Source organism: Balaenoptera physalus, assembly GCF_965194825.1.
Source record: "Balaenoptera physalus genome assembly, chromosome: 9".
Lineage (NCBI taxonomy): Eukaryota > Metazoa > Chordata > Mammalia > Artiodactyla > Balaenopteridae > Balaenoptera > Balaenoptera physalus.
The window spans coordinates 96,098,597-96,117,897 of NC_138888.1; the positions used below are offsets into that span (position 1 = coordinate 96,098,597).

The 19,301-nt window shown below is 41.3% G+C and overlaps 1 protein-coding gene and 1 long non-coding RNA gene across 2 annotated transcripts in view; both read left to right on the top strand.

Moving 5' to 3' along the window:
• Nucleotides 1-19,301, top strand: part of LOC309666676 — a 314,729-nt gene that overhangs the window by 45,221 nt on the left and 250,207 nt on the right. The window lies entirely within an intron of this gene.
• The window catches only part of IMPG1 (interphotoreceptor matrix proteoglycan 1), a 124,565-nt gene that overhangs the window by 39,029 nt on the left and 66,235 nt on the right, over nt 1-19,301 (top strand). Inside the window, exons 5-13 of the mRNA XM_082474038.1 lie at nt 487-551; nt 1,150-1,253; nt 3,479-3,631; nt 10,079-10,137; nt 13,263-13,283; nt 14,626-14,895; nt 15,667-15,722; nt 16,319-16,374; nt 17,340-17,766. Of these exons, the coding sequence (XP_082330164.1) occupies nt 487-551; nt 1,150-1,253; nt 3,479-3,631; nt 10,079-10,137; nt 13,263-13,283; nt 14,626-14,895; nt 15,667-15,722; nt 16,319-16,374; nt 17,340-17,766 (1,211 nt within the window). The remainder of the gene's footprint in view (nt 1-486; nt 552-1,149; nt 1,254-3,478; nt 3,632-10,078; nt 10,138-13,262; nt 13,284-14,625; nt 14,896-15,666; nt 15,723-16,318; nt 16,375-17,339; nt 17,767-19,301) is intronic.

Sequence of the window (19,301 nt, forward strand, 5' to 3'; positions counted from 1 at the left end):
CAGAAATCTCTCTCTCTCATTATCGTAACCACAAGACTTACTTTATCAGATAAACTGAATGACTCTCTGAATTTACAGGTTTGAGGGTCTGAGATTTTAGCAAGAATATTTCAGTCATAGATCATGTGATCAATTATCTTTGATGTCAAGGACACAGTTGAAGCACAATGGGGACTGTAAAACATCAGACCCCCAGAACCATCTTTGCCTACTATGAAAATGCTCCCCAGAACGGCAAAAAGCCAAGATGCTTATGGAAAACCCCTGGAGTCAAACATAATTATTTGGGGGTTGTTTGAATTTTTCTTCAAAGAAAATATATTAGAAGATTACTTCTGTAATGAAAATATAGGTAAACCTAGTTTTAAAATATACTTTCTCTCTAATTTTTAGGTCTATTCAGTATAAGCAAATTTAAATGCATTTCCTCTATTGTCATCAAGCTGCTTTTCACCATCTCTTTTTTATTTCCTATTGTGCTAATAGAAAAGATGAAATATCCACAAAGGAGACATTAGGAGAGCCTGGTGAAACCCCTGTGTTTTCAAAAGGTAAGCTTAGAACTCCTCGTTTCATCTGCTACTGAACCTTAATTCAAACCATCATGAAAGCATGTTATTTGAAAAGCAATGGTTAATTGAAGTTGACACAGTGTATAATGCACTTTCTCAAAACTAACTTGTATTTCTAACCTTACAAAATAATTTAAATTCATAGCATACGTCTTGGAAAATACAGAAAAGAATAAAAACAAAACCAAATCACCCATTATCCTACAACTTGGAGGCAGTCATCGATATTTTCCAACAAACAAATTCAAGATAATGTATTCATGTGTCCTTTACATAGCCGCAAAAAGAAAAAGTAACCAGATCTCATTAGGCAAAACCATTTAACTGTAACACATCTAGGGGAGCTCCAAACTTGCGTTCTGGAAAGGAATAATGAGGAATTTAAGTGGGATCGAGAGTCTGAGTTATATTTTGCTCAAGAACATACTTGTGTGATCTTAAAAGAAAATGAGTTCAGAATGCACCTAACATCTGTAATTTCCAGAGTGACAAGAAAAGCATGTGTCATGATGACCTCATTCTAATTTAAACTCCTCCAGCCTCATTTTCGTGCCTGTACTTTTTTAAATTTCCACAGACGTTGCCAGTGTCTCACCCGGATCCCTGCCTCCCCCTCCTGATGACACACCCTTCAACGAAATCCTCAACAACACCCTCCCGGACACCAAGATGCCTACAATAGTAAGAAGTTCTCAATCTAGCTCTTCACATGTCTGTTTGGTTTCATTAGTAAAACAGGGAAAGACAAGGGATGGACTGGTCATTCACTGTTATTAGTGCTGCATTTTTATCACCCCAAGTAAGAGTCGGTGACTTCCTTTTATTCACTGTTCTCACTTCTTCCAAGGAGGGACTGAAAGGAAAAGAAATAGATTGGAGACTAGGATAAAGTGAGAGAAGTTGCAGCTTAATTATTAACTCCAGGAGGGCAGGGGCCCTTCTTCCCTCAGTGCCCAACAGAACCTTATGTACAGCAGGTGCTCACCAAGCGTTAGAGTGAATAAATGATGGGTGAATGAATGAATGAATACATCAGTCAACCCATCAATGAAGTCCTTTCTCCACTGAAGTGTAATCACACGCTGACAGCAAGGGCAGAGGTCTTCTTCCCATTCATGTGCAGCACGAATAGACCAGATAAATATCCAAATGACCGAAATCCTGCATGTCAAGCTGGGGAAAAATAAAAACAGTGTTTTCTAGCAAAAAGCAACACTGGCCACCACTCTGAGTGAAAGGGCATGCAAGATTGTTAGGGAATTGAATGTTGGTTACCACTAAAGGGGGACTTTTTAATTGAAGTATAGTTGATTTACAATATTTTACTAGTTTCAGGTGTACAGCAAAGTGGTTCAATGGTTTTATATACTCCATTTAAAGTTATGACAAAATAATGGCTATATTCCCCGTGCTGTACAATAGACCCTTGTTGTTTATTTATTTGATACACGGTAGTTTGCACCTCCTAATCAAAAGGGAGACATGCTTAACCTCTCCAAAAGCTTTGAGCCCAGACCCTCAGTGCAGAAGCAGGCAAACACCCCTCCCTTTGCTCCTGTGATAGGGTTGTGGCAGCACAAGGCAGGCAGCAGACCCAGAAGAGGGTAGTAATGTAAGGAAGGGACCCCAGATCAGAAGCTGGATCTTATGCTGCCACTGCCACAGGTCTACCATTCCCTGTGGTCTGTGAGCCTTCTCTGGCCCTTTCCTCTTCCTGTGACCCTCCCTCCAAGGCACAGATCAAGGCCAGAAGGTGAAGGCAGGAAGTTCAGCCTCACCATCTCTACATGGAAATTCAGAGATGAGGACCCTGCTGGCCATTCTCTCTGGGCTTTAGGCTGGATGACTGTAGATTTGATGGAACTACTGCTATGAACAAAGAATTTAAATGTTCTGTTTTTCTCAAAAATACTGTTTCATCAACAGTGAAAACTGCTGTTGGAAAAAATTATTGAGATTAAACATATTCACTGCAAAATTTCTAAGACAACTCCAGTCTGCCTTCTCTCTTTTCTCACATTACCTGTGTCCCATCTCCTTCAAAGTCTGCTATAGGTCCCTCCTTCTCCTGTAAATATCCCCTGAATATTTTATTTCACATTCATCATATCCTCCCGTTAACATCCTTTTCGCCACCTACATCTATATTTATTCTTTCATTCAGCAAACATTGGGCCATGCACTAAAGATACTAAGATGAGCAAGCCTCAGTCCAGTCCTTCAAGGAATTTATAGTGCAAATAAGGGCAACAAAATAGCCTAAGTGCTATGACTGAAGACGGCAGATGTATAGACAAAATAATAGGCTAGGACAGGCTGCTGAGGTTGTGACCCGCCTTGTCACGGATATTCACTGAGAGTTTCGTGCAGAAATGGTCTCATGTTTTTTGCTTTGAGGGACTCAGTGAAGTGTGAGAATCACACTGGATTCAAGGAGATTTTATGTGGGGTGACAAGATTACCATATTAAAAAAAAAACTTCTATGTGAGTGTATCAGAGGTACCAAATGAGCAATTCAGATGTCATTTGCTAGTGCAAGGTTCAGAGAAGGCAAAGATTTCTACCCTAGATGGTAGAGGAGATGTTTTTTAGATGAACCAAAGGATATTGGTAAAAAGTAAATAAGTGTGTGTGTGTCTAAATGCTTCCATGAAGAGCACACAGTCATAAAATGATGGAGTTCTCAGGGATTCTACATAATTAACTCATTGGAGCTTTGATACTTTGTCTCTCCGTGAGATTCAGAGGCCACTGCTAGTTAATAGGACTTCTAGAAGCACTTAAGGCTTCATAACCCACTTCCTGAGACAGTATCAACATATATTATACAATGTAACCATTTGCTCGTGGTTTACATGAACAGAATCCCTTCTCTCTTTTTTTTTTTTTTTTAACTCTAACCCAGGAAAGAGAAGTAGAATCCACTAATGCTGCTGAGGATGCCCTAGAACAGAAGGTGGAAATAAGCGTCTCCCTGGCAAAGCACAAGTTCAAGGAAGAGCTCGCCGACTCCCAGTCCCCGTATTACCAGGAGGTTGCAGCCAAGTCTCAGCTTCAGGTGAGTGAAGCCACCTCACACAACCTGAGCCCAGGGCGGGAGTCAGATCTGGGAGCCAACAGCACAGAAATCCTCTTGGTTCATCTTCCTGTGACCAGGAATTCTTTTTTATTTATTTATTTATTTATTTATTTATTTATTTATTTATTTATTTATTTATTTATTTATTTATTACCTTTTGACCCCTTCACCCATTTCTCCTACCTTCCACCCATCCCTACCTCTGACAATCACCAATCTATTTTTTTGTATCTATGAGCTTGGTTTCGGGGTGGGGGGTGTTGTGGTTTGTTTTTAGGTTCCACATATACGTGAGATCGTTCAGTATTTGTCTTTCTCTCTCTAACTTATTTCACCCAGCGTAATGCCCTCGAGATCCATCCATGCCACTCGGAAGTGGCAAGATTTCATTCCCTTTATGGCTGAATAATATTGCATTGCGTGTGATGTATTCCATCTTCTTTATCAATTCATCCATTGGTGGACACTCGGGTTGTCTCCATATCCTGGTTATTGTAAATAATGCTACAATGACCATGAATCTTTTCAAATAATGCTACAATGACCGTGAATCTTTTCAGATTAGTGTTTTCATTTTCTTCAGATAAACCCCCCAGAACTGGAATGAAGTGGAATTGCTGGATGATATGATAGTTCTGTTTTTAATTTTTTGAAGAATCTCCGCACTGTTTCGATAGTAGCCGCACCGTTTACATTCCCGCCAACGGTGCACAAGGGCTCCCTTCTCTCCACACCCTCTCCAGCACTTGTTATTTTTAAAAGGCCTGGCATTCTTCATGGGTGATAAGTGGAAGAAGTTATGTGGTCCACATCATCCGTCACTAAATCAAGACACTATCCCAAGATGGCTCTTCCATCGCTGACCATCAGGGCAGCTGCCTGTTCCTGGTTAACTTAAAAAGCTCTTCATCCCCTGCAGGATAAATCCAAACTGTCATGCTGAACTTGGCATTTATGTGCCATGATAAGACTCCTGCCTTCCTTTCTAGCCTCCTCTTAACACCAGTTCCTTACCATCCCCCTCTTTACACTCTGCTTTCCAGAAATGCGAACTGCTTGCAAATCTTTTCTTACCTTTAGTCTTTACATGGGCTGCCTTCTCTGTCTGGAATGCCCTTCCCTGAGTTGCATTTTACAAACTTCGTCATGAAATGTTCTCTCTACGCATCCTGGGTTCGGTGCCTCTCCTCTGGGCTAACACCCGGTGCCCACTGTTGTCACAGCACTTATCACCTTGTCTTGAGATTGTTTGTTTACACGTCTATGGCTTTCGTTGTCACCACTCCCCTCTGCTCTCCAGCCACACTCACTGCCATGAGGGCATGAGCTTCTCCTTGAGGGCAGGAACTGCTTCTTTCATCTCTGCTGCTTACCTCCTAATACAGGGCTTGGGATGTAGTTAACTACTCAGTAACTGTTTGTAGAAATGCAATTGAAATTAGAAGCATCCATGAGATGATGTAACCATGAACTACGTTTATGAACAGGCTGGGTGCCCAAGCATCTTAGCGTGGCCAGGGAACAACAGGTGCCTAGCTCTCGTACTTGGAAAGTTCAATGCTTTCCTCCTCTCAGCTGGAGAGGGGATGAATAACAGAAATATTCTCAACCTCCAACCTCTCCCTGCATCAGCATTCAGTCAATAAAATGTAAAGAATCTTTTCTATGAACTTCAAAGAGAAAGCATCAGCGTGGGATATTTATGAACCAGAGAAGTACTTAGACATGGATTAGTAGATAGAATGAATTAAAGAATTGTCTGTTAACTTTTCTATTTGTTCTTTGAAATATTCTTTTCAACAGATCCTTAGGCTAGTCAGATTATCTTAAAATTGGATAATTGGCCATAGACGGTCTTCACTGACCTGTTGTTAATTTTCTAAGCACCTAAAACAACCTGATGTAAAAGAATGCAGAGAAATCATAATTTTTTTAAATCTGAGTTTCAGTCTTGTTTCTGCCCAAGAATTAGCCATGAGAATTTGGGGATCACTTCCCTGACCTTGATTCCTCATTTAGAAACTAAAGATGACCTCGAAGTGCCTTTCCAAGTCTAAAATGCTCTGTATCGAAATAGTAGCACTGTTCTTAACGTTTTATATATATTAACGGGATTTTTTATAGGATTCTATACTTAAAGTAAAATCATTTCTCTTTTTGACAAGTGAGGATACTGAGATGCAGGGAGATTAATTAATACACCCAACAATGTCACACCTATTAACTGGCAGAGCCAAGATTCAGACCCAGGCAGCCTGGCACCAGAACCCCTGCTCTTAACCACTGTGCTATACTTTCTATTTTTCCCAAATAAATATGCATGGGGAAAGGATTTTTGTATCAGCAAATGAACATGCCTCTGGAAAATTTATCAACCAAAGAAGAGTATGTCTTGCTGCATCTTGTTCCAGAGACCATTACATCAGTCTTGCTGGTTCCATTTACATGGTTGCTGGAGCCGCTCTTCTCAGCACATCTGTTCCCCTTCCAGGCACCTGAGCAGTCCGACTGCCCAGCAGCTGCCAGGAGATAACCAGCGAGCCTTACCACAGCCCAACACTTGCGTTAGCTCAGCCATTCAGGCCTAATCAGGAATTAATGGCCAGTGCTTTGCAGTAATTTAATTTCCACACTAAACTTAATGACCAATTTAACACAAATGTCAAAAGGAATGCTTAGCTGTTGTCTGAATGCTTTCTCTTGTGCAAACATCCAGGAGAACTCAACACGGCTGCCTTTTTTTTTAACATACATTCCAGCAGAATCAGGACGGCCTCTGTGCATTTCACATTATTAATAAGGTTAACTGGGCACTTAATTAGCAATTTAGTGGTTAGCCGCTCCATGATCAGAAGTTCTCCGGAAGATAAGTTCGCAGAATTAACCGAAGGCCTTTGTCATCGCCTCCTTAGATGCCTTCTGCACCCTCCTAATCAAAGCTGATTCTTAATCAGTCACAGGCAGGTTCACAGAGAGGGCACGGACAGGAGCAATCAACCCCGTCCACAGGAGCCGGGGCTTAGGGGCTGCTCTCCCCACGAGGCTCCCTGCTGCGCACGTCGCGGCCGGGGCTTCTCCGGAAGCAGTTCTGTGTGTGACGCGTCGTTTTCAGATGTGTAACGGCATCGCTGGTATCCTGGACCAGAAAGATGGACAAGTCAGGGTCCGAACCTTGAGCTCCAGAACCTGCAGCTTACACTTAAAACAGTCCACGCCAGGGGCTGTCACTGGAATGGCATTTGGGGGCACAAACGCCTTGTGGCCCCAGGGCCATTTGTCACAGGGCATCCACCGGGCTTTCCCACCTGCCCCCGTAATAAAGATCAGCTCTGCGGAACCTGGCCTCCTCTCTCACCTCTATGAAGCCCACCGTGAGGTGGGAGTGGAGGCACGGGAACTTATTACCCAGGCCCCCTGCCCTTGACCTCTATGAGGACCTTCATCCTGTCCTTCCCCCGTGAAGTCTGTCAAAAACAATTGACTGAAGGCTTGCTCTGCCTTGCCAGCCTCCATGCTATGTGCCCACTGAGGAAGTAAAAGTAAATCGAGCTTTAAGGAACTGGGAATCCAGTAGAGGAGGCAAAGACTAAGTAAATAAATAAAACAATATGACCAGCTCTCTGCTCACCGTGTCAGGCACTCACTAGTTATTCCTTATGACAACCTTACGCTATACGTATTGTTATCCCATTTTGGCTAAAGAGACCAAGATTCAGAGAGATTAAGTGATAAACTCAAGGTCTTGCAGCTAGAAGGTAGCAGAACCGATATTTAAACTCAGGTGTGTACAGCCATCTCCGCATCACCCAAAAGCTGAGCTACCTTCATCCCTGCAGTTGTTACACACTCAGGGAACAAAACTACTTTTAATATTGGTACAATAAAATATAATTTAGATGGTAAATCAGTCTGCTGGAAAACAAAAAAATCCACGATGCACTCCAAAGCCCAACGTAAGTGATTTGGGGATTATCTGTGCATTACCGCTCTAATCTTTGGCATAGATCATGTAGACTCAGCAGTAATTTTAGATACAGTGACAAGGCAGTGGCATATTGATGAGTTTAGAGAAAGAAAAGATGTTCTCAAGTCGATTAAGCAAAGTTTGCTGGGTCCCTACTACATGGATGACAATCTGCTAGGGACTGGGCGGAAAGGAGATAAAGAAGAATAAATAGGACACAATCCCTGAGCCCGGGAAGCATAATCTCAATGAAGAGACGGCATGCCCCTCATGGACGGTTTTACAGGACGTATGGCAATAAGTTCTAGAACAGTAGGGCGAAGAAATAATGGAGCCTGACTTGGGGGAGCTACAAATGCTTTTCAGTAGAGAAGATGCTTGAGCTGCCTTTGAATGATGGCATGGGGGAGGCAGTCAATGAGGAGAAGGTAGGAGAAGTTGCATTGGGGGCTAAAGGGGAAAAAAAAGGTCACAGAAGTCCGGAGGAAGTACGCGTCATATTTGGGGAGACACAGGAGTTCGTTTAGTGTGACCAGAGGACACGATATTGGCCGAGGGGGTAAGGATGGCAGGAAGTGCAAATGGAAAGGTACTTGGAGGGGCAGATTGTGGAGGGTTTTAAATATCATTCTAAAGAATTGGACCTTATTCAGTAGGCACTGCCGCCCATCACAGGATTTTTAGTGAAAAGCAATAGATAAGGAATGATTAACTTGGGAAGAAAGTGTAGTCAAGGGGACATCTTCCTTCGCCCACCCCAGCACACCCCCAAAACCCATTTCCCTTCCCTCCCCCTACACGCATCCAGAAAACCATTCAGCAGTGTCAGAGGGGAGACAGTGAGGGTGTGCCTGCCATGGGGATAAGAAGAACGTGGTGGAAACAGAAGTCACGTGGAATTCAGACTAGCAGGCATTGGTGACTGGACAGCAGGAGCACAGAGGGAAGGTGTGTAGGGTTGCTGGGCTCTCTGGATGGAAGACCCTGACCGAGATAGGGAGCCCGGGAGGAAAGGCAGATCTGGAAGGAAGAGATTCACTCTGGTTTGGGCGTATTTCGTTGGTGGCAAAGTTGGGATTTTCATGTGAAGAACTCCAAGCTGCATCGCAGGTGGTTGTGGAAGCCGTGGGAGAAAACCAGATCCCCCAACGAGAGGTAGAGGGGAGTGGGTGCAGGGAAAGGGGGACAAGGTGGACCCTCCCTTCAGCGCTTTACTACTAACTGCTATCACTTCCTCGTGGTCTCTCTTGCCTCCCTGCCTCCCACGAGTCAACTGGATGGGGCAGAGCCCATTTCCATGGTGATGTGTCCTGAGAGCCTAGCACAGAACCCACAGCAGAGCTTCCTGCATACATGGGAGCGTGTGTGCGATGGGGGGCTGAGAATGCAGACCTGCAGAATCCTTACAGCTGAGGGAGAGGGTGAAGTCAGAAAGAGGATGGAGTGAAGGAGACTGAGAAAGTGGCCAGAGAGATGGAAGAAGAACCCGAGAAAAGCAGGGACTCCATGGAAAAGGAGTGGAAAGTGCCCCTGGGTTTGGAGAGGACCATCCTTGCTGGGGGAACCCAGAGACAGAAGCCAGGCTGCCGTGGATCTGGGAGCCATTGAGTACTGCACTTGTAAGCTGTTCTGATCATGCACCTCATGAGCAAGATGAAATCAAGAAAATGTAAAGTCCACATAAATCTAAGAGCAAAACTAATGAGATTAGAGTTTGCTTCTACTATTTTTTTTACTCATTCTTTTTTTTTCAATTGAAATACAGTTGCTGTACAATATGGTATGTTACAGGTGTACAATACAGTGATTCACAATTTTTAAAGGTTTTACTCCATTTATAGTTATTATAAAATATTGGCTATATTCCCTGTGTTGTACAATGGATCCTTGTAGCTTATTTTATACCTAATAGTTTGTACTTAACCCCTTACCCCTACCTTGCCCCTCCCCCCTTCCCTCTCCCCACTGGTAACCACTAGCTTGTTCTATCTGTGAGTCTGCTTCTTTTTTGTTGTATTCACTAGTTTGATGTATGCTTCTACCATGTTATTTAGGTACAGCAGCCAGTTTGACTTTAATAATCCCTTTAACATTACAGATATTTTCCAAGTCATATAATTTAATTCAGAAAATATGATCATTACTCTGTGTGTATAAATAAAAATACTGTAGCCAAAAAAGTTTCTTCCAAATACCACCTTAAAATTATTTCATATTTTATGTAAAGTAACCAGTAAAGCAGGTCAGAACTACCCAATTACAGCTTTTAAATAAATAGCAAAACACTTTCCTCTGGGTTTCAGAAATAAATGAGAACAAAAAGTTTGGCCTCAATCGTTACTTCAATTTTCCATTTTCACTGTTTTCCCCTAACTCATCAAAAGTGTTTAGGCTTTTTCAATTAGGTAAGATGTGACCCAGTAGAACCAAAGTGTATTTCATAAATTTCTTTCTCTCTGCAGATGCAAAAGGTATTTAAGAAACTTCCAGGATTCAAAGAAATCCATGTGTCAGGATTTAGGTAAGAGAATCGGACTCTTCTCAATTTTTAACTTACTTTCTCGCTATCCCCTTTTAAAAGCAATGTCATGAGGATTTTAAGGTCACTTTTACCCCAATTGTTTAGCTCCACCAAATCCTGAAATCTGAATACATCTCAGATGAAGGAGTTGTCTAATTAGAACGTGACTCTAGGTGATTTTTAAGGAGTAACACAGGAGCCGTCCTCCTTCCTTCCTCCGGAGTCAGAAACACAGCTTTCTGCAGAGAGCTCATCGCTGTCTTTGGCAATGTCATTTACCGAACCTCTTAGGAAAATCCCTCAGCAGAGACAGGTCCAGAAAAGCAGCAATTAGTTACCTTGATGTCAATTGCCTGGTTTCCTATCCAATGCTAAATACCGTCATCGTTTAAGCAAATCATGCTGATCCTAGGGAGACGGGAAACTAATCAAAAGTGGTACCTATAGGGGTAAGAGAATTGGGTAGACAGGGATGGGGATGGAACGATTAATACCTGTTTTATCACGTTGATGTCTGGCCGTACTTTTATACCATTCTGATGTCTGGTCCATAGTAATGTATTACCATGCAAAATTTATAAAATTGAATATTTAAATAGAAGACATGAAATAAAGTAGTGCCACGCTAAAGCAGGGTTCCATCATGTTCCCACAGATTTCCCATAAGCAGGCCTATATCCATTAGCATCTCAATATTCCAATGTGGGTTCAGGAGTTTTGGCAAGACTTTTGCATCTTTCTTTTAAGTTCTCACCATTCAAAACATCTACAAGGGGGATCATAATGTGGTATTTTTTTAACTGTGCCACAGGGCATACATACATCAGCCCTGGTGTGAGCAGAGGAAGTCCATCCTCTGCTAAGTCCATTCTAAGTCCATCCCTTGCACTGAGGGGGATTTGTAAAACAGGAGGACAGGCCTCTCTCGAAGTTCTTCCTGGCCTGTCCGCATCTGTTGTCTTAAAGCAAGAAGGTCCACAGGGTGGGTCCCACATGCTCACAAAGAACAGCTGTGTAGGTGGGGGGCTCCACCCATTTATTTCTCTCGAAGCTATCAGGCCCCTCTGATGTGTGTGACTCCAGAGGAAGAACATGTTGAACCATGAAAGTAACAACAGATGAAACCCTTAACATTTACCGAAGCAGACTCATTTTTCTTTATTTCAAGATGCTGCTCTACAGTATTCCATGTGAAATCAGATGGATTAGAGAGAAATAAAAGGTGATAGGAGAATAGTCTGCATAGATGCAAGGTCTTCTGGATAGACCACTGCAGTTAAAGAACAAATTTTTAATTTAAATCTGAAGGAAATGATAGGAACAGTTCTCTTGGTGAATGTTCAAATGCTCATTATCTCCTCCCTTCAAATAAATGAAAAACTAATAATTAAAAAGAAAAATCTGTTTCAGAAGAAAACCAAAATGTTAGGTGATGAAATTTTGCAAGGTAAATATTTTAAAGTTATTATATCCTCTGAAACTGCATCTTTCCCGTGTGTTTTTCTCTGTGAGTTTATCCTTCTTTCTGTCAAGGATGCTTATAAAGTATATTTGATCACATCTTCCCAGTGGTTTCCATTATGTTATGTAGACTTAGTCTCCCAGAAAACATTTTGATCCCCGAATACAATAAATAATATGCTTATGAGTGTGGCAAACTTTTAATCATGAAAAGCAATGCTCAGAATTATTGTAAAGTAAACTTGTTATGAAGGAAATTGCTTTCTCATGGAGCCAGATTTACCCACAGAAGACCTAAAATCCCAGGAGCCTCAAGGTACCCTCTTTCTGTGAGCTCACTCTTATAAAACCTGATCTAGAATTAAACAAGTACTTTTATATTAGTGACCTCATTTGATTCCTTTAACACAACTGGGAAGAAGTTAGAACATCTATTATTAACACAGTTATAAGGAGGAACATTAAAAGTTCCACTTTAAATATTGCTTTATCTCTTAAAGCAAATATGAGAAACTATTAACCATCATTCAATCTAGTTGGAGGGTATATTCCTTCAAAAACGTGTACACAGATATCCACAGCAGCTTAATTTGTATTAGCCAAGAACTGGAAACAACCCAAATGGCCATCAGCAGAGTCATAGATAAACAAATTGTGCTATATTCTTACCATAGACTGCTACTCAGCAAAAGAATGAACTACTGGAATGCACAACAGCATAAATCCTTCTCAGAATAATTATGTTGAGTGAAAGATGCCCAAAAAAAGGAGTATGATATGATTCCATTTGCATTTAACTCTCGATAATGCAAACTAGTCTACAGTGAGTGAAGACAGATGAGCTTCTAAACTAAATTCACGTTATATGCCCAGAGAGGTGCAAACTGTTGTCGTCAGTCTGGTGACCAAATGGGCTTTTTTTCTGGCACAAATAGGTGGTGGCGTGGCAAAACGAGCCCGGGCTTACGGTCTTCCAGGCCAGGGTTGGAATCTCGGCTCTGCTACTTTCCCACTGACAGCTTTCCCTCTCTCTGCATCTTCCCTTATCTATAAAATGGTGATCGTGTTGTTGAAAAGATTAAGAAGCATGTAAACTGCCTGCAACAGACCACCCACTCGGCAAACAGGTGTTTGCTTTTCCTGCAACCTGTTGCATGGTGAATTGTTCCATCCCCTCAAGACTTACTGATTAAAGCAATTCAAAACACAGTCAACAAAACTCCAGTTCCAGTGTCTGGTCTCAGATAAATTACATTCAGGAATAAACTAAGGGGATGAGAAACCCATTTATAAAATACTTTTTAAAACAACTTCCTGACACCAGCACCCCACTGAAAACCTAAGCTGTATAGGATATATTTGAAGCCTCTGTAAAAGGAATATAAGGAAATCAAAGAGTTTAAGTACCTAAAATCTTTGAACTAAGGCTCAAATCCTAATAAGAAACATCATAGAATAATGTTTACTTCCTGAGATTCATATGGTCCTCTAAACTTCTATCCAAAGTCTGAGGGCAGTTTATATGTTTCCTTCAAAGCCCTGAACCAACATGGGAGACAATGAAACTTTTTTTTTTGTATGTGATTGATTCATCGAATGTCTCAATAAATTTCATGAAAATTCTTTCTCCCTTGCATGTTCCCGTTGTGTACGATGAAATGAAGACCAAAGAAAGAAAGAGATGGGTAATTTGAACCTTTTTTTTTTAATGTTTTGAAATATAGTACATTTCCCCACACACACACATTTATGTGCTAAACTCTTACAGATTATTTTTACATATAAAGTCTGCGATAAGCCAGTGTCTTTTTATTGGTGTCTTATTTAAATGGGAGTATTTGATCAATTGCTCAGTAGTAGAAAAGAACCCTCAAATCAAAATCACTACGTGGAGAAGCAGGTAAACAGTGACCTGATCAGCGCAAGTGTGTTCTATAAAACTCAAAAGCTTTTCAAAACAAAAACATAAAAACACATATCTGTGATGCAAGTATGTTTCAACAATTTCTTAAATGTCATTTGTGATGGGAAGTTGTCAGTCTGGATGCACACTTGTGCATGCAAGCCACCTAAGTCTGTAATAAAGCAGAGGAACTAATTTGCCACGTGGTTCCCAGGTCAGTGTGAATGGGGAAAGGGCCCACTATATCCAACTTGGCTCCTGTAATTGGAGAAATAACCAACTGTAGGCTCTGACTGATCGTGTGACCCGAAGAACTGCCGAGAATACACATTATCGGTTCCTGTGGCCTTTAAAACATTTTTATATCCCTCTGTGTGGATTTATGGCATAAACTAAGAGGTAAAACCTGGTCCTAGAGGACAGAGCTGGAGAGGATCCTATTTCATGTTTACATGAGTAAAGGTGCTGATTCAATAAATATGATAACAAATACAATTAATCATGAACTACTTCCCTTTCTCTTTTCTCACATCTTCCTTCTAAGATGTTATTTTAAAAGCAACTTGAGGGAAGAAGAGATTATGTTTAATATAGTGTTGTATTTTTTAATTAAAAAATACTTCTTCAAAAAAGTAGAAAAGAAATAGCCTTGAGAACTGAAGCTTTGACTTGGCTAAACACGTACATATTGTTGTCCCCCTGCTATATCCTACAGGAGGCTACTTGTAGGAAAAAAAAAAAAAAAGACAATTCATCCTTCTTGCTGATTGGCACTTATAAGACCACGAAAACACTGATCAATACCAGCAACTCTTGACAATTAACTTTTTCACAAAGACCTGAAGTGAAAATTTATGGTCACTTGATCCAGTTAATAGTCTCTCTTCAAGCTGGATTTCAGTCCCATCATACACTCTATTTCAGAGCTGAAATAGATGTCAATTCTTTTTCTACCTTTCAAATTTCTGACAAACAGTGAAATTAGTTTCAAGTGTGTGATATTCGTTAAAAGCCCGTCAGGAAAGAGGTTGAAGCTGTCCTGAAGCTTCGTAGCAACATAGTGATTCTCTCTACAAGGCATGTAACAATGGCTTTGGATGTGATGTGTCCCCTGCGATCTACAGGTCAAGCTCTACAGAGATGCAACTTACAGCCATCTTTCAGAGAGACAAGGCAGAAGCAAAAGGCCCTGCAGGTGACCTCCTCCTGTCTTTTGATTCCAACAAAATTGAAAGTGAAGGAGACCTTCATGGGACGATGGAGGAAGACAAGCAAATGGAAATCTACCCCACAGCTTTAGACCTCAGAAAGCTGATCAGCAAAGCTCTGGAGGAAGACCTGTCCTTGGATATGGGGTCAATTCAGTTCACTGATGGTCAGTGGGTGACTTCATAGTTCTGAGTTTATCCTCATCCTGACAGAGAGATGAGGAAGCGTGACTGTCTCCTGGTCACTGTCATTTTAACTTGGGTCCTGTAGAGTCAATCATTTCAGTGACAGGCAAATCATGGATGTTTATCATTTCTGGCTTCCCTCACTGCCCCCTGGGTCTCATTCAATGAGCCTTTCGTGACCACTTCACACCAAAAATAGCTCTAGGGAAGCCAAGAGGCTCAGCTCAGTCCGGCTCAACCACAGTCACCCAGTGGAGCCCAGGTAGGGAGAAGAACCCGAGGAAAGTTCTGTTCCCCTGGCACAGCCCAGGTTCCCTCATCTAGTAAATGGGTCAGGTTCCAGATGGCACATTTGAATTAGGATAATTTGAAAGGAGTTTGATAAAGGGACTATTTATAAAGGTTTCCCTAACGCCCAGAGGACTAGGACAGTTCCCTGGGGCTAGAAGCACCAAGGCCCCACTACTACCTCCAGGCCTGAAGGGCTGCCTAATGATCTAAGCCATCCCAAAGACAGGGAGCAAGGAACCACTGATATGGTCCATATAAGTCAACCTCCCAGGGCAGGGAGTAGTGGGGAGAGAAGATCGTGGATCTAAAGAAATCAACAGATAATCAGGCTCACTCAGGGTCCTCAGAGGGGGCCTGGAGGGACACAGGAGCCTGAAACTCTTCACCCAGTACTCTTGGCATAATAGATGGGCACTAGAGATGCCATCTTAATGTGACATGGCATGAAACTGGCATTCTCTGTCAGTTCTGTTTCTGTAGTTTAGATAGTCAAACTCAACTCTGGAAAACTTTACAAAGATCCCTTGGGATGAGATGTAGGGTATGTCACTAAAGTTGTCAGTAAACATTAAAATCCTCTTGGTTCACTTTTGAATTTCTAGGCGAGGAAAGTTCAGTGAAAACTTCAGACTCCTCTCTGAGAGCATCTGGGTTGGTCTCTTGGTTGAACCCTTTGGGATAATCTGAGAATTGGGCTTCAGGGTAGAAGTAGGACTCTCAAGGACTCACATTCGGTCCTTGGTTCCAGTATTTATTCTAGCCATTTCTTTCTTTGTCAACTTAGTTATATTTTTGTCCCCACTGGCCTAGCCAATCAGTTGGCCTGCTTGGTCCAAATGTGTACAACAAAACTAAACACCCTGAAAATCCACCTTAATAACTGTTCTCATCCCATAGACTTGCAAGATGCACCCCTTGCATCCATCCTGCAGCAGATCACTCAGACCAATGACCACGAGTGCATCTGATGCCGATTTCTTGATGATTTGTTGTACCACTCCTTAAGAACTGATTATCGCCACATTTCCGCACCTTCGCTGTTTTACTGCTCCAACCACAAAAGAAAAAAAAGAAAAAGAAACACTCAAACTTTGTGATTTTTCACCCACAGAAATTGTTGGGTCTTTTCCAGCTCTTGATCCTGACACCCAATCGGTGCTGCCCACTCTCCTCGCTGATATCACAAAGGTGAGTCTCTTGTCCTTCTGTTCTTCAAAGAGGAACAAAACTTCGAAGTCTTCCATCAGAAAAAATCAGCTTAAGGACTGAACAGAGCAAGACCCCCTCTGCAATGCTAAATATAATTCTTTTCCGAATCTAAAAAAGAATGAATATACCTATGTGTATAACTGATTCACTTTGCTGTACACCTGAAACTGACACAACATTGTAAATCACCTACACTCAAGAAATAAATAAATAAATAAAATTCTTTTCTGCTTTTTACAGGCAGTACTTGCTTACCCACTTCCACTATCTGTATTAATAAAATATAATACAACTTGCATTTCAAATATCCTTAAATTCAAAGTTTCCTTCAACATAGTTAGAGCTCTGTTTCAATTAGAGTCAGGAATTGCCATTTTTGATAAAACAAATACATGTTCGTGAACTGAAAAAACACTTAAAGCAGAATATATTATTTAACTTTGACTTTCTGAACTAAGTCTTAAGGTCTTATCTATATACTTATTTATGGGGGTTTGTAAGGAGAAATTAATATCTTAGGAAGTAAAAAATAATGAATTCAGTAATAACTTTTGTATTTCATTTAAAGCTGTGTCCATTTAATTTATGCCAAAAGTTGTCACTACGGTGTTCATAAATGTAATCGCTAAGCTTTATTCCCTTTTTAAATAAAAAAATTCATAAGTTCAAACATGATTGACACATGTTTCAAAGTACTTTGGGTATCAGTTAACCCTATACAGGCAGACTCAGCCAAGAGATGGTATTTTACTACTGTATCAATGCATGTTTTCCTTTCAGGACATGTTTCTGTATCAGAACCTATAGCAGAATCCACAATAGATTCAAGTCAACTACAAAATGATTTGCTTCAATTTAAATGAAAAGAAAAAATACAGAGTATAACCCTTCTCGTATACAGAGAAATGTCCCTTGTCAACATCTGTCCTAAATTCCTTCTTCAGGTTGCTACTTCGAGTTCAGAATTTCCTCTTGGTCAACCCATGCTGGAGACAGTGGACAGAGCAGGACAGAGTCTACCCGGTGAGTTACTCCCCACAGAGTCTGTGTTAGAGGACAACATCCTCTTTGAGGAATCCGTCTATGACACTATCTCAAAGACCAGTGATAAAGTCATTCTCCACCCAGGAGAAGGTTGGGTCCCACCACTGTTTCCAAAAGAAGAGCTGTCCACTGAACCACCTTCTTCTAAAGAGGTGGTCACCCTCAGCATCCTTTCCTCAGCTCTCATCCCCAGTCCCACAGAGAGCACTGACAGCCCTTTCCTGACGGATCTGGTGAAAGAAGCTGAAACCAAAGCAGCCCCAACTGCTGCCCACCCAGAACAGCCATCTCAACTGGGCTTCAAACCTGAGAGTCTGTCAGGACAAGGTAGGTCCTAAGGCCCACGTCCATGACAAGGGACTATGGCGACAGAGGATTGGGCTCTTACAATCAGTGTTTGTATTCCTATTCGCCATACACAGGCTGACCCCGGATACTGTCTGTTCTGCTATGTGTGTTTCTTTAGTGCCAATTAGCACCTGTGTAATTGGTCAGTAAGGATGTCAGTAAACATTGAAATCCTCCTAGTTTACTTTTTTATTTTTTTTTTACTTTTTAATTAATTAACTTATTTTTTAAATTGATGTATAGTTTATTTACAATGTTGTGTTAATTTCTGCTGTACAGCAAAGTGATTCAGTTATACATATATATACATTCTTTCTCATATTCTTTTTCATTATGGTTTATCACAGGATATTGAATATAGTTCCCTGTGCTCTATAGTAGGACCTTGTTTTTTATCCATTCTATATATACTAGTTTGCATCTGCTAACCCCAAACTCCCAATCCATCCCTCCCTGACCCGCCTCTCCCTTGGCAACCACAAGTCTGTTCTCTCTATCTGTGAGCCCATTTCTGTTTCATAGATAGTTTCATTTGTGTCATATTTTAGATACCACATATAAGTGATATCATATATTTGTCTTTCTCTGTCTGACTTACTTCACTTAGTATGATAATCTCTAAGTCCATCCATGTTGCTGCAAATGGCATTACTTCATTCTTTTTTATGGCTGAGTTGTATTCCATTGTGTACATATACCACGTTTTCTTTATCCATTCATCTGTCGATGGACATTTAGGTTGTTTCCATGTCTTGGCTATTGTGAACAGTGCTGCTATGAACATAGGGGTAGATGTATCTTTTCGAATTATAGCTTTGTCTGGATCTATATCCAGGAGTGGGATTGCTGGATCATTTGGTAATTCTGTTTTTAGTTTTTTGAGGTTCCTGGTTCACTTCTGAATTTTCAAGAATGTTTACTTTTGAGGCAATAGGGTCAAACTTTCTCACAGTTAAAGAGGAAATCTTTATCAATATATGAAGACCTTATGAAAAAAAATTCTGCAGAAGAGTCTTTTTTTAGTGCAAGAAGTAGTGGATATAGTGGCTTTAGGAACCTCTGTACTTCCCACTTTATGCAGGTCCCTGGTGAAACTATAAGTAAAAATGTCTTTAAGGAAGCATGAACTGCAGGATATAAGGCTGATAAGGATGTTCTGTGATTCTCAGTGCAAATGCCAGGGAAGAGTTTTTGTGGCTGATATTTTTTTTTTTTGTAAGTTTCATCTTTTTTTTTTTTAATTATTAGCACCTTTAATTATTATTTATTTATTTTTTTGGCTGTTTTGGTCCTCGTTTCTGCGCGAGGGCTTCCTCTAGTTGCGACAAGCGGGCACCACTCTTCATCGCGGTGCGCGGGCCTCTCACTATCGCGGCCTCTCCTGTTGCGGAGCACAGGCTCCAGATGCGCAGGCTCAGCAGTTGTGGCTCACGGGCCCAGTTGCCCCGCGGCATGTGGGATCTTCCCAGACCAGGGCTTGAACCCGTGTCCCCTGCATTAGCAGGCAGACTCTC